The sequence below is a fragment of the Vanessa atalanta genome, chromosome 12, assembly GCF_905147765.1.
Source record: "Vanessa atalanta chromosome 12, ilVanAtal1.2, whole genome shotgun sequence".
In the NCBI taxonomy this organism is placed as follows: domain Eukaryota; kingdom Metazoa; phylum Arthropoda; class Insecta; order Lepidoptera; family Nymphalidae; genus Vanessa; species Vanessa atalanta.
This window is the reverse complement of record NC_061882.1, coordinates 7972814-7985551: the sequence shown is the minus strand read 5'-3', so window position 1 is coordinate 7985551 and position 12738 is coordinate 7972814. Positions and strand designations below refer to the sequence as shown.

Sequence of the window (12738 nt, the reverse complement as noted above, 5' to 3'; positions counted from 1 at the left end):
ATATATTATTTTGTAAAAAGTATCGTAATTATATAAATAAATTATTTGTATTATATTTTTAGATGCCTATTGGAAAAACATAACACGCCATTTAATACGGCGTTGTTCAGTACGGCACCGGCCCAACGACTGTGGAACTTCTTAGTTCGACAAGAACAAGTTCAAGTGAGTCACTATAGTCTGAATATTTGTACAATCATACGAAGCAAACACATATACTCTAAAGTACGTCCATCATCGTAGTTTACGAGATTTACGATAATTGTATAGTTTAAAGTTAAGGTATTTCAGGGCCCAAATGTGTTTCTATAATTTTAAATATATAAAATAATACATTGAAAATATATTTCTCTATAAAATATCCAATGGGGAAATACGAATGCGATACGACCGGTTTGCGACATCGCTCCATTCGTGTCCTCAGGAGGTGTTCATCCGCGCGGTGTTCTCGCGGCGGCGCGCGGCGGGCGAGGCGCGCTCGGCGCCGGCGCGCGCGGACGACGAGCACGGGCCCGTGCGCATCATACACAAGGAGCAGGACTCCATCGCCGCCTTCTGCCTCAACCGCGTGCGTACCTCTATATCACACCATTTACTGACTCGGTTGCTGTAACGTGCTGCATGTCTTTCGTTTTAATTTATATTCGAAGGAAATACCTTCATCTTTTGTGGGTTGTTTTTAGGTGGGCGGCGGCCTGCTCGCGGTGGCTACGGCTCGGGAAGTTCAGGAGATGGACGTTTCCCTGCTCCTGAGAGGCGGTGCCTGCTGGGCAGAGGATGAGTGTGAAGTGGATCTCTTAGCTCTCTCCTCGGATCCTGCGTCGTTGCCGGACACCGGTTTCCTGCTCATACAGCACCAAGATAAGTTAGTAGAATTGTGCTGTTCGAAACGAATATCATCAAATTTAAAAACAAAGTTTCAACTCATATTTATCACCTACTTTTTTTAGTTAATAATGTTGTAATCAAAAATAAATATAGGGATTGCTCAAATTATTTTCTGGAAAGAGTCGGCTAATCTCCGTTGAGAATAACTGTCGCGGCTTACAGTAAGTCAGGAGGATATAATCATCACACATATAGTCAGTATTTCCGAGAAAATATATTTTTGATTTACAATAAATAATGTCAATGCTTTTGCACATCGCTCAGAAATACCACTGAAGATACAACTAATCGTCTTATTAGTAATAATAATATAAGAATTATGGACGATCATCCCGTGATAATGAACACAAAAAAATTAATAGTTATGTTCGAAGTTTTATATAATATTCATTTGTTTGTTATTTTTTTCTTTGTTGGTATAGAAGTAACGGTGGTTCAGTACCTGGTACTGGTAACAGTTCGCCACTCAACCCCAACGCGCCACAAGCTCCCGTGGGCATGGCCAGCCAGACTGGAAGAGGTGCTAGTGTGGTAAGTATTCAACATAAATATTTCTATATAACAAAATGCTACATTAGATAAGCTACTAACAAGAATAATATTACTAATATATATTTAATAAACTAATGTATTTATGTAATTTTAATACTAAATATCTAAATCACACGGTACAACATTCGCGACCAAATTTACACAGTATAATACAAACGTAGCAATTAAAAAACATGTTTTTTTTTTCTTATTATGTTCTAGTCTCATATTTTTATACAAACAAATTAGTTTACTAATTCCTTCAATTTGGACTTATATAAAATTCACAGCACGAGCGAAGGGCAAGTCAATCAAAACCAACTGGTCATGAAGCGTACGTTGTCACAGTACGTGCACGATGTATTTACTAACGGCATATGTCTTCCTGAATAAGAGAATGAAATAATATTCATTTAAATATCGTTTGTCATTTTATATATGCACGTGATTTGACTTGTTATTATTATTAACATTCACTCATTCGGGTAGCATCGGGCAGTTGGTATGGTGTGGGTTATGTGTTTGTTTTTGACGTAATCTTGTTGCGTGTCGCCGAAGCGCTTCGCTTTTATTTTAATTGTACTTTAACAAACTAAAACTCTTCTTTCTGCGAATAACATTAATTTACGGCCATTTATAAACATACATATAAGTATTTCATTTATGAAAGCTTAGACTTTTGTGAGAGGGCTATTTAGGAGGTAGCAATGATCTTAGTAAGTATATTTTAAGACGATTCGTTCCTGAATTAGGTGATAAGATATCAAGTGCAGCAAGGTCGTGTTTAGTTTCCTCCTAATGAGATAATGCGAGTGTGAGTGTAAGTGTAAGATGTATGGATGTAACCGAGTGTTGGCCGCAGGTGAAGGGCCTGCAGTTCCCGGGTTGCCACGACGCGAAATACTGTCGTCTGGTGATGCATCGCTCCAAGCTTCTCATGAAACCGGTCAGTGGTAACCTTACCCCTCCCACGCTCCTCCATCCCGAACGTACGAATAAATTGTCAATTATCCCCGTAGACCGATGTTTGCCAGGATTTGTAACACTACGCGACGCTCTTTATGATCTTGAAATATATTGAATTCATTATGTTTGCGTAGCGTGACTGTTCTGAATGACATCCTCCAAAATGCACTCTCATTTTAATTATTATTCCTTTCTTCTTTACCGGATTCGCACCCTATTTTAATGAATGTTTCAATTTGCAGTATTTATGGTCTTCATTATTGTTATTTTTTCTTATTTCGTTTTGTGATATATTATTTTTTTCTTTTATGAGCCAGTCTCATTGGTTTCTTTACCTTTTTGGTTTAAATCATTCTTGTTTTATTTTATCCATCTCATTGTAGATTTTGCGGCCCGTGTTACAAAAAATCAGCAGTTATAGTGGTTTTATTTTACAATTCTTGTTCAGTTAGATATTAGGCTTTAAATGTAAAGTATATAAATGGTTGCTTATCGTTTTATTTGGAGCTTATCGTTAGTATGTATCAATGTGTTCAACTGGCTTTTTATGTCATAGTAATCGCTTTGTGATTATTAGCTTCGGTTCCTTAAATCGTTATAAAATATATTCAAAATTTATGAAATTTCATGGAAATCTTAAAAAGCTTCGATGTCATCTAAAATTCCAGAGTGTTACATAATTCATATTAATAATGAAACGTTTATTTTATTCAGGTACTAAAACACAAAATTGACAATATTAAGCGAATGGCAGCACATCCTTCCCAACCATTATGTAAGTAAACATTTTTATATTTGGTAAAAAAAATACATGAATAAGGTTAGTACTATTTAAAGGTCTTAGTAAAATAATATGATGAAAATGCATGTAAAATATATACCGATTTGGAACGGAAAAGTAATTGTGGCCTTTCACCGTGACCCCTTCCTGTTTTCCTTCAGACCTAACGGGTGGCGCGGACGGCTCGGTCCAGCTGTGGGAGTGGGGCCACCCGTCGTGCGTTTGGTCGCCCCGGGCTCCGGGCGCCTTCGCCAAGGTGACGCGCGTGCGCTTTTCCGACTACGGCAACAAGTTCGCTGCGTCCGACGCGGACGGCAACCTGGCGCTGTGGCAGCTGCACCCGTCCGCGTCCGCGCCCGTCGCCGCCGGCGTCGCCAACCAGGCGCACGCCTCGCCCAGACCCTTCTTTGTGAGTATTCCGACGTGACGGCCGTATACGTCTCCATATTTATACTAATCTTGTGAGATATTTTTCATCTGAGCCTTTTAAGTTTTTAATTTGACCCTCGTAAATCTGTTACAGACTCACCAGTGTCACAGTAAAGGAATAAGCGACTTCGTTTTCCTAGGTTCCTGTAGTTTAGTCGCGACAGGTAATTCATATTTATGTCATGATGAAAATTTATGATTGGAAAGACCTTTTACAAAAAGGATTATTCCTGTTTCAGCGGGCCACAGCTCCGAGAGTAAGAATGTCGCCATTTGGGACACATTGATGCCGATCAAAAAGGCTCTAGTAGTATGTGAGTAGATCATGATATTCAGTGGCATTAAATATTTAAAATAGATAAATTAAAGTTTCGGGTGGAGTAGGCGAGAAGTGTGGTATCCGATCGTAAAGTGTGGTACATCGGTGCGCAGCGTGGACGTGCCACGAGGGCGGCGCGGCGTGCGTGTCGTGGGCGGGGCAGGCGGGCGCGCTGGTGTCGTGCGGGCGGCGCGGCGACGTGCTGGTGTGGGACCTGCGCGCGCGCGTGCCGCGGCACAAGCTCAACGCGCACCACGCGCCCATCAAGTGCGTGGCGCTGTCGCCGCGCGAGGACTACTACGCCATCGGCGCCGCCGACGGCGACATCAAGGTCAGCTATACCGCCTCCTGACTGCGGCTGAGGGCTCGCCGCCGTGCGCTTGGCAGAAGGCAGCGGGACGCTTTCACTAATATAATATTGAAAACATCAACGCTATCTGTATTGTAGTAACGAGTCACACACGTTTCATACAGCCACAGACGTAATTTGTGGCGCATGCGTAGTGATGACGAATGTATTTGATTGAAAAGAAAATCATTTATTGCAATTATAGTTGAAAAGTCTTTGAGGCAACTAATAGTGAAAACCTTGATAACTTGACATAGGAACATGTACTGTTTATCTTTCATTTCAGGTGTTCTCGCTAGCGACGCATCAGCTACTGCACACATTCGCAGGTGAACATGCGCGGAGCTCGTTCTTCAAGCACATCGGCCAGGGCGTAACGCAAATACATATAGGTAACTTCATCGTGTATAATACGTAACCAGTAATCAGGTGTCCTAGTATTTGAAGAAATCTGAAATAAATCATTTTTATTCTGTGTTCAGATGGTGCCGGGCGGCTGTTCTCGTGCGGCGCGGACGGCACCATGAAGGTGCGCAAGCTGCCCGAGCGCGACGTGCCGCACCACGCGCACCACCCGCACTACACATAGTGAGCACCTCTAATAGTCAGCCAAGCAACGTTCATAAAACGATAGTTATTCGTGATTTTTGCTCCTTACAAAAATTCTAAAAATGACTTGTGGAAGGGCTTAGTGCAAGCCCGGCTGGATAGGTGCTACCCACTCTGATCAGATTTTCTACCAAACAACAATATTTGCTACTGTTGCTTTCTGGCTTAAAGGGTGAGTTACCCAGTTTAATAACAGGCAAGAGAGATGTAACATCTTAGCATCCGGGGTTCTTGACGCATTGGTGTGATGGTTAATATTTCGTACAACACCTATGTCTATAGACTTTGGTGAGCACTTACCATCAGGGGCCTGTTTGCCTTTTTATTACATGCTCGGACTATTATGAAAACCGTTGTCTGATTATTTTACGACGTAAATGAAAATATATTTATCTTTTTATAGACCTAACTTATAACAATGAAATAGACAAGTTACGTTTAGAATATTTCGTTTTTATTATTATACGCATTGCGTGTATATTTTTTCAGGTGTGGCGAATATGAAAACGAGACGCCGCGATCCGAGTCCCGATGTGATGTGTTTATTTTTCGCTGTTCATGCCGTGCGTGATTGTACGCCGTTAGACTAGTCACTGAGTAGGCGATGTTGTATCTTATAGCGTAATACAAATGATTATGAATCTTTAGTTATATCTAGTACGAAATATTCGCTATTTTTATCTTAAGCTCGTCTTAGATGAGATAAACGATTATTTATTAGCGCGTCGTCCTTGCGCGGACGGGCGCCGAGTGGGAACTCTTCGAGTGCAATAACTTGCAAACTTATGAATTCGACCGCGGTCGGAGCCTTTACCTTGTTAACGATAACCCTTTGAGATATTTAGCTTATACGAGTGCACATACTCTTATACTTGTAACTTGTTGACGCATAATAAAATATATACTTCTATTTACCGTACGTTTGTTGTCGTGGCTTGATATGTGTAATGTTTAAATATATTTATGTCTATCTATATACTTATATTGTCCGTTCGCGTCCTACGAACATTTCGAAACATTCATTGTAATCTATAACATTTAATAAAAAATATATTCTTTAATTCGCACATCCTATATTAGTAGGTATAAGTGTTTATAATTATTTATATGAATGTGATGTTTTTGAAATTACACGTCCACATTAATTTCCAAAGCAATACGTTCTTTAAAATCATAAAAATAAGCAATAAAAATAATATACATAACATTACGCTGACGAACAGTATTATTGATCACAGAATGAAAGGTGGCTGCGATATTATTTTTTAAAACTATTTTTACATAAATGCCACAAACGGTACATGTACGTGTGTCTGTATTGTGATATAATCGGGCAACAGACGTCAGACCGGCATTTTATTCCAATAAAATACAAAATTATTTTTATTTACTAATTATTTGGTTATAATAAAGGCTTATACCACTTATTTTTATAACTTCACTGAACCTTAGTTTTCTATCTAATTTATTTTGTAAGGTTTTATAAAACTAATCCTATGTACGCTCACAATTACGGTATTTTTAACTTCAGCATTTTTCTTTTCTTTTATTAATTTATTATAAACAAATTAGGCACTATATAGTATACTTTAGCACGCCCTATTTTAAAAAATGTATGAATTTATAAAAGACGCATACTATAGTATAAATATATACGTATCTACTACACGTCTTACACTGTCAATAGACGGTTTCGTTGTTTTTATCGGTTAACTAATTGTAATATTATAGGTTAATATTATTTAATCACCAAAGTTATGTACAGCATGTACTATTCAAATTCAATTTAAATAAGTTACCAAAATTTTTGATCATGTTGTTTTGAATTTGCACAATTATCACATAGACAATAGCTTAAAAAAATAAGCATGATAAACATTCAAAACTCGTTTCAATTCACGTCGAATAATCTAATTCAGATCACTTCCTAATCATGTTAAATCTCGTAAGTAAACTTTGTTTGTATAGAGCTTTTAATTTTAAATAAATGTCATATTCGAAAATTCAATTTAAAAATATTCAGAATATATGTAAAATTTAATTATTTTCAAATAATTGGTAGAGCCACGAAATAATATCAGACGATAAAAGAAGAATAGATCGATGCATAAGTGCTTTTACCTAATAATAATAATAAGAAAAAATTACACGCCAGTATTTACTCTAAAGAATTAATCTCGACCGTACCGTTCAATCTCCATCGTGTCTTCTCCATCGCACTGTGCCCTCTCGGCACAAACAAAAGCCTCATTTAAAAAAAAAGCTCTAAACAGTCTGCCTTACAATTACCTTCAATTTATATATTCTTCAGTGTGCAGTATTCGAATTATATTATTTTTGCTACAATCCTTTGATTGATCAAGTTTGTAAGAAATAAATTCCAATATAAAAATGGTTAACTTTTGTAAAATGTTAATTGTGATTTACTTGAATTATACATAAATGGAAAATTGTTTAAAATGTAAATACCTAATTGTATGTATTGTTTATAAATTAAATATTAGTTCAATTAATTTGATATTCTAAAAGTGAATTTGATTTTTAAAAAGGAAATAATTATTATTCTCATTGTGACGATTTATGTAAATAAAATATCGAAATCCTAAGCATATATGAATATATATTATAAAATCAATGATTTAACAGTCAGTGTGTTTTAAAAAGTAACGGCTTTTGTTTTATCCGTAATAAAATTTAAATAAACTGTTATTACAAATAAATATTTACTACAATGTCGGCGAAGTATGTTTTTTCAATTACCTCTTAGATCAATATTCACGAATTATTAAGGTGTAATAAATTCTCTTTACACTTACACAAGTGTCAAAATAATTGAATTATAGACAATTATCATATTTAATGCTTATTTTGTTTTATTTATGAGAGAACGTTTAAAATAAAGTTTAATTTAATTTTACGTGTTTTATTTAGAAGGAAAAGACATCATATTTAAGGTTAAGACATTAAGGACACTTACTTCGGAAAATGTTTCAAAAAATTAATAAAAACATTTAAATAAGAAGCCTCAATTTATTTGTTTCCATTTTGTATACTAATCATAATTTTTTGACAGGCATGTCAAAAATGCATTATATATAATTGTACTCAGAATAAGAATTATCATAAATATGTGTAATTTATAAATCTATTTTTTTTTTAAATAATTACTTTAAAATAATGGAAAATATTAGAGTGAGAAAGTAGGTACACAAAATTAAGATTTCACTCAATTTTGTGAGATATCATCTCAGATATGATCAGGAGCAATTGAAACTTTTAGAATAATACGCTTCTAATGCGCTAATCCCGTTTTTTTTCCCCTAGGCATTCATTTGAATTATTCTATGATAACTATTGCTTTTGGCAAAAAGTACAAAGTATAAAGAGTAATTTCTATTTACCCAAGTTTTCTTTTTCGTTTATGGAAATGTCGTTATACTTCTACAATTATTGGCCTGAATTGACATAATCTTTCGAACTAATTCACTTCGTACCTTAGTAATGTTGAAAATTTACTCATCGTATTATTATGACTTAAAAACATATGATATATAACTTACTGAAATTTCGTAAAACTGACAGAGACCAGAAAGCATAAATAAAATAACACAAATGTATAAAAAGCATTTATTGAAATAAATAACAATGTCGCTATAAACTACAGATGAGGTGGTGAAATACTGCAGTTAATATCTATATCTATTCACAAGCTTTGGCTAGTGAAAGTAAGTTTGAAGCCAAGAAAAAAACTGTAAAAGCAATTTTTCCATAGTAATAACATCACATAACATGAGAAATTACAAAGGGAAATATATAAGTAACCACTTATTTAAATAATTTTGTATCAACGTCAGTTGGATTAATTTCCAAATACTCTGCAACAAAGTTTACTGCTTGTTCTTTATTAAGAGTTATTTTTCCAACAGGGTTTTCTATGAAAAATGTAGCAGTTTTTTTACCATTAGCTATGTTTACAAACTTACAAAATGGATTATTTTGTGAAGTAATCGATAAGTCGATCGGTTTTGAAGGTGATACAACAATGGTTTTACCATTAAGATCGCTTGTATTTTTTACTTCAGCACCATCACACCATAACATGTATTTCATTCCATAAATTCCAAACAAAATTTCAACTTCTTGGCACAAACTATCTAATGACAGATATTTGTCATCTTTTCCTTTTAGAATGATGCTACCATTGTTTGATGTGACTCCAAAACGTGGTTTGATGCCATGTAAAATTATGTTCGCCCAAGGGTTAACTGGCATTTCTATATCTTTTCTCCAAGTAATTATCAATTTTAGCTGGGAACCTTTTAATTCCTGTGTTTCTTGAATAATGAGAGGTTTAGATGGCAAAAGTTCTTCCATACATTTTAAAGGTGCTCTTACAGTATTTTCAATAAATTCACGGTGTGAATTTATGATACGTAATATGTCACTAGTTTTATTTACTTCAAAGTAAACATCAACCTCATCAGTTGGTACCAAATGCGCTTTTTTTCTAAGTTTCTGCACTCTATTTATTATTTCCCTAGAAAATCCTTCATCCAGCATTTCTTGGTCAGGTGTAACATTGAGCAAAATTAAAACATCATTGTCACTATGTGCTTCATATTGATCACTGCCTTTAGCCTGGAAAATTACTCTAACTTCTGAAACATCAATATGCTGTCCATTTAGTTCAACAAATCCATTGGCGATTAGCTTTTCACAGTCACTATTATTCAGATCTTTTAATGCTTGTGTTACAGCTTTGAAATCACCTTTTAATTTAGCTCCAAGGATCTTATAGTCTGGTTCAACCCTTAATGTTATGCCATATTTCTCTTTATTGCTAGTTAATTCAACTTTCTTTACATTCATTTCTTCTACAACATAAGTGAGCAATGATTTTATATCATCTAAATAAGTTTGGTCTTGATGAATAATTATCATTTCTGGAAGAGGATACTTTATAGGGATGGTTTTCCTATCTCTTAAAACTCTACCGAGTTCAATTACAGCTTGCATCCTTTGAACAGCTCTTTCAATATTTGTATCAACCAAATCTAGTCTCGGTTCTGGTATCATATTATAATGTACACTTTCCAAAGAACTTCCAACCAAAAGTTGACGCAGAGTTTTGTACATCACTTCAGTCAAAAATGGAGTAAAGGGTGCCATAACCCTTACCATATCGAAAAGAACGCCAAATAGGGTATCTAATGCTACTTGGCAATCCTTAAGTCCATTTTCTCCTTTTAGCCTTTTTCTGTTCATTCTCACATACCAGTTTGTAAGATGGTCAATAAATTTAGTCAATCTTGGTACAACAGTATACAGTCTATATGCTGACATTTCTTTGGTTACAAAATTAATAAGCGATTGTGTAAAGGAAGTAATCCATTTGTCCATCACATTTTCTCTAATTACATTTTCATTGTATTTGTAGTTTATTTTGTCTTCTTGAACAATTCTCTCAACATTTTGCATTAAGAATCTAAAAGCATTGTACCAAGGCAAGAAAACATCCTTAATAACATCTTTAACTCCTTCTTCCTTGAAACGAAGATTTTCAGCTTTAACTACTGGAGAATTAATAAGGTAGAGTCTTAATGCATCAGCTCCATATTTAGTAACTACTTCTAAAGGATCAGGGTAATTTTTCTTTTTTTTAGACATTTTTTGACCATCAGCTGCCAAAATCAATCCATTTGCAATTAAATTTTTGAAAGGAGGTTTATTAAATAGTGCTGTTGATAGGACAATCAATGTGTAAAACCAACCTCTGGTTTGGTCTATACCTTCAGCAATAAAGTTAGCAGGAAAGATCTCATCAAATTCTTTTTTATTTTCAAATGGGTAGTGATTTTGACCATATGGCATAGATCCTGATTCGAACCAACAATCAAATACTTCAGTCACTCTTTTCAATGGTGGATGCCCAGGTCTTGCAGATGGTATTTCTAGATGATCGATGCTTTCTCTATGTATATCTGTAATCTCTTTACCAGTTAAAGCACTAAGTTCTGCAATGCTACCTATGCATATAACTTCTTGCTTATCACTAGAAATCCAAAGTGGAATAGGGGTCCCCCAATATCTGTTCCTACTCACAGCCCAATCTCTAGCATCTTTCAACCAATTACCAAATCTTTTTTCTTTTACATAGTCAGGTACCCAATATGTAGCTTCACTAGATTTTAAAAGATCCTGACTCATTTGTTCCACTCGTATAAACCACGATGGCACAGCTTTATAGATAAGAGGAGTGTCCGAGCGCCAACAGTATGGATAACTGTGTTTTATCTGTCCAGATTGAATCAGTCTTTTACATGCTTTCAGATTTGCTATGATATTTTTATCAGCATCCTTGACATGTTGACCAAGAAAATCATTTACTGGTTCTATAAACCTTCCACTAGCATCAACAGGGCAGATAATGTCTTGATCTCTTGTTATGATACCTGCAGCTAAGCAAACTCGAAAATCATCTTCACCAAAATATGGAGCCTGGTGTACAATACCTGTACCTGAATCATCAGTAACATATCCATCAGTAAGTACCTGAAATGCATTAGGACACTTTTCCACAAAATAATTAAAAAGTGGTGTATACTTTAAGCCTCTCAACTTTTCCCCTAAAAATTTATCAATGATTTCAAAGTCATCAATATTTTTGAATATAACTGGAAATCGGTTCTCTTGTAAGACATAATAATTATCTGTTGACTTTTCCTTTATTTTGAGATAGGTAAGTTTGGGATTAACACAGAGTGCTAAGTTGCTGGGGAGTGTCCAAGGTGTAGTAGTCCACGCAAGTAAAGAAAAACCTTCTTGGGTAGGAAAAGAAATAACAACTGCTGGATCTACAACATCCTTATAGTTTTGTCCAGCTTCAAAATTAGATAATGGTGTAGAGCAAGTTGTGGAATATGGCATTACTTTTACACCCTGATAAACCAGACCCTTATTAAAAAGTTCTTTAAATACCCACCACACAGATTCCATAAACCAAGGATACAGGGTCTTATAATCATTTTTAAAGTCTGTAACAAATGAGGAAGATTATTTTTATATAATAATATATATATATATATATAAATGTGTAGAGAAATATATTATTTACCTATCCATCGACCCACACGAGTCATAATTATCTCCCATTCATTGGCATATTTCATTACGATCTTTCGACATTCTGCATTATATTTATCAATACCCATCTTCTCAACATCTTCAGGTCCTTTTATACCTAAAGTTTTATCAATTTCAAATTCAACAGGTAAGCCATGACAATCCCAGCCAAAACGCCTTTCTACATGAAAACCCTGAAATGTTCAAATTTACACATAAGATAATTGGTACTCATTTAATTATCATTTATAATAAATCTGGTTTATTGTGTTTATATCTCACCTTCTGATGAGCATATCTAGTGACTACATCTTTGATTGTTCCTGCGAGAATATGTCCATAATGCGGTAGCCCCGTTGCAAAAGGAGGTCCATCATAAAAAGAGTACCTGTAATAGTTAGTTAATTAGAACAAGGTTTTTCTCTACTTTTTGTCTCATTATGTAGGTTAGGATATCAAACCTGGGTTTGTTTTTTGATTGATTTAGACAAGTGTGGAAAGCATCGATTTGTTTCCAAAAATTTAACACCTTTTCCTCTTCTTTAGGAAAATCTATGTTTTCCGGTACCCTATCTACTTTTAGCGACATGATGAAATATCGCTTTTTAAAACTTCCACGCAGAGAACAATCACGACATGCCAGCAATTTGACACTGACAGATACTTCGTCCACAAATTGTCAAATGTAACGTCAGTTAGCAGTCGTTATATTGGAAATTGACACGAAGGTCAAAAATTTTGTTA

The 12738-nt window shown here is 35.2% G+C and overlaps 2 protein-coding genes across 6 annotated transcripts in view; one reads left to right on the top strand and one right to left on the bottom strand.

Annotated features, from left to right (window-relative positions):
- The window catches only part of LOC125067793 (dmX-like protein 2), a 30084-nt gene extending 22744 nt beyond the window's left edge, over positions 1-7340 (top strand). For 3 of the 5 annotated variants that reach the window (XM_047676562.1, XM_047676563.1, XM_047676560.1), the window contains 13 exons: positions 63-165; positions 425-568; positions 684-865; positions 1311-1419; positions 2282-2365; positions 3100-3160; positions 3328-3575; positions 3690-3759; positions 3835-3909; positions 4028-4245; positions 4550-4655; positions 4746-4851; positions 5362-7340. In XM_047676562.1, the coding sequence (XP_047532518.1) occupies positions 63-165; positions 425-568; positions 684-865; positions 1311-1419; positions 2282-2365; positions 3100-3160; positions 3328-3575; positions 3690-3759; positions 3835-3909; positions 4028-4245; positions 4550-4655; positions 4746-4851; position 5362 (1507 nt within the window). In that variant the 3' untranslated portion in view covers positions 5363-7340. Of the gene's footprint in view, positions 1-62; positions 166-424; positions 569-683; positions 866-1310; positions 1420-1709; positions 1767-2281; positions 2366-3099; positions 3161-3327; positions 3576-3689; positions 3760-3834; positions 3910-4027; positions 4246-4549; positions 4656-4745; positions 4852-5361 lie in introns of all 5 variants that reach the window. The other 2 variants (XM_047676561.1, XM_047676564.1) reach the window with 2 other exon arrangements.
- Positions 7341-8485: 1145 nt separating this feature from the next.
- Positions 8486-12641, bottom strand: LOC125067665 (isoleucine--tRNA ligase, cytoplasmic). The gene is made up of 4 exons (XM_047676371.1): positions 12456-12641; positions 12277-12382; positions 11987-12188; positions 8486-11906 (listed from the first exon to the last, which is right to left on the bottom strand). The coding sequence occupies exons 1-4, from the start codon at positions 12581-12583 to the stop codon at positions 8698-8700; spliced, it is 3645 nt and encodes a 1214-aa protein (XP_047532327.1). The 5' UTR covers positions 12584-12641; the 3' UTR covers positions 8486-8697.
- Positions 12642-12738: the final 97 nt, after the last annotated feature.

Bases quoted from the DNA above. Each gene is read 5' to 3' on its own strand.
- LOC125067665 (XM_047676371.1), bottom strand. From the start codon at position 12,583: ATGTCGCTAAAAGTAGATAGGGTACCGGAAAACATAGATTTTCCTAAA. The intron at 12,189-12,276 runs GTGAGATATAAA...TGAACATTTCAG, and splicing joins CTAGATATGCTCATCAGAAG to GGTTTTCATGTAGAAAGGCG. The intron at 11,907-11,986 runs GTAAATAATATA...CATTTGTTACAG, and splicing joins TCGTGTGGGTCGATGGATAG to ACTTTAAAAATGATTATAAG.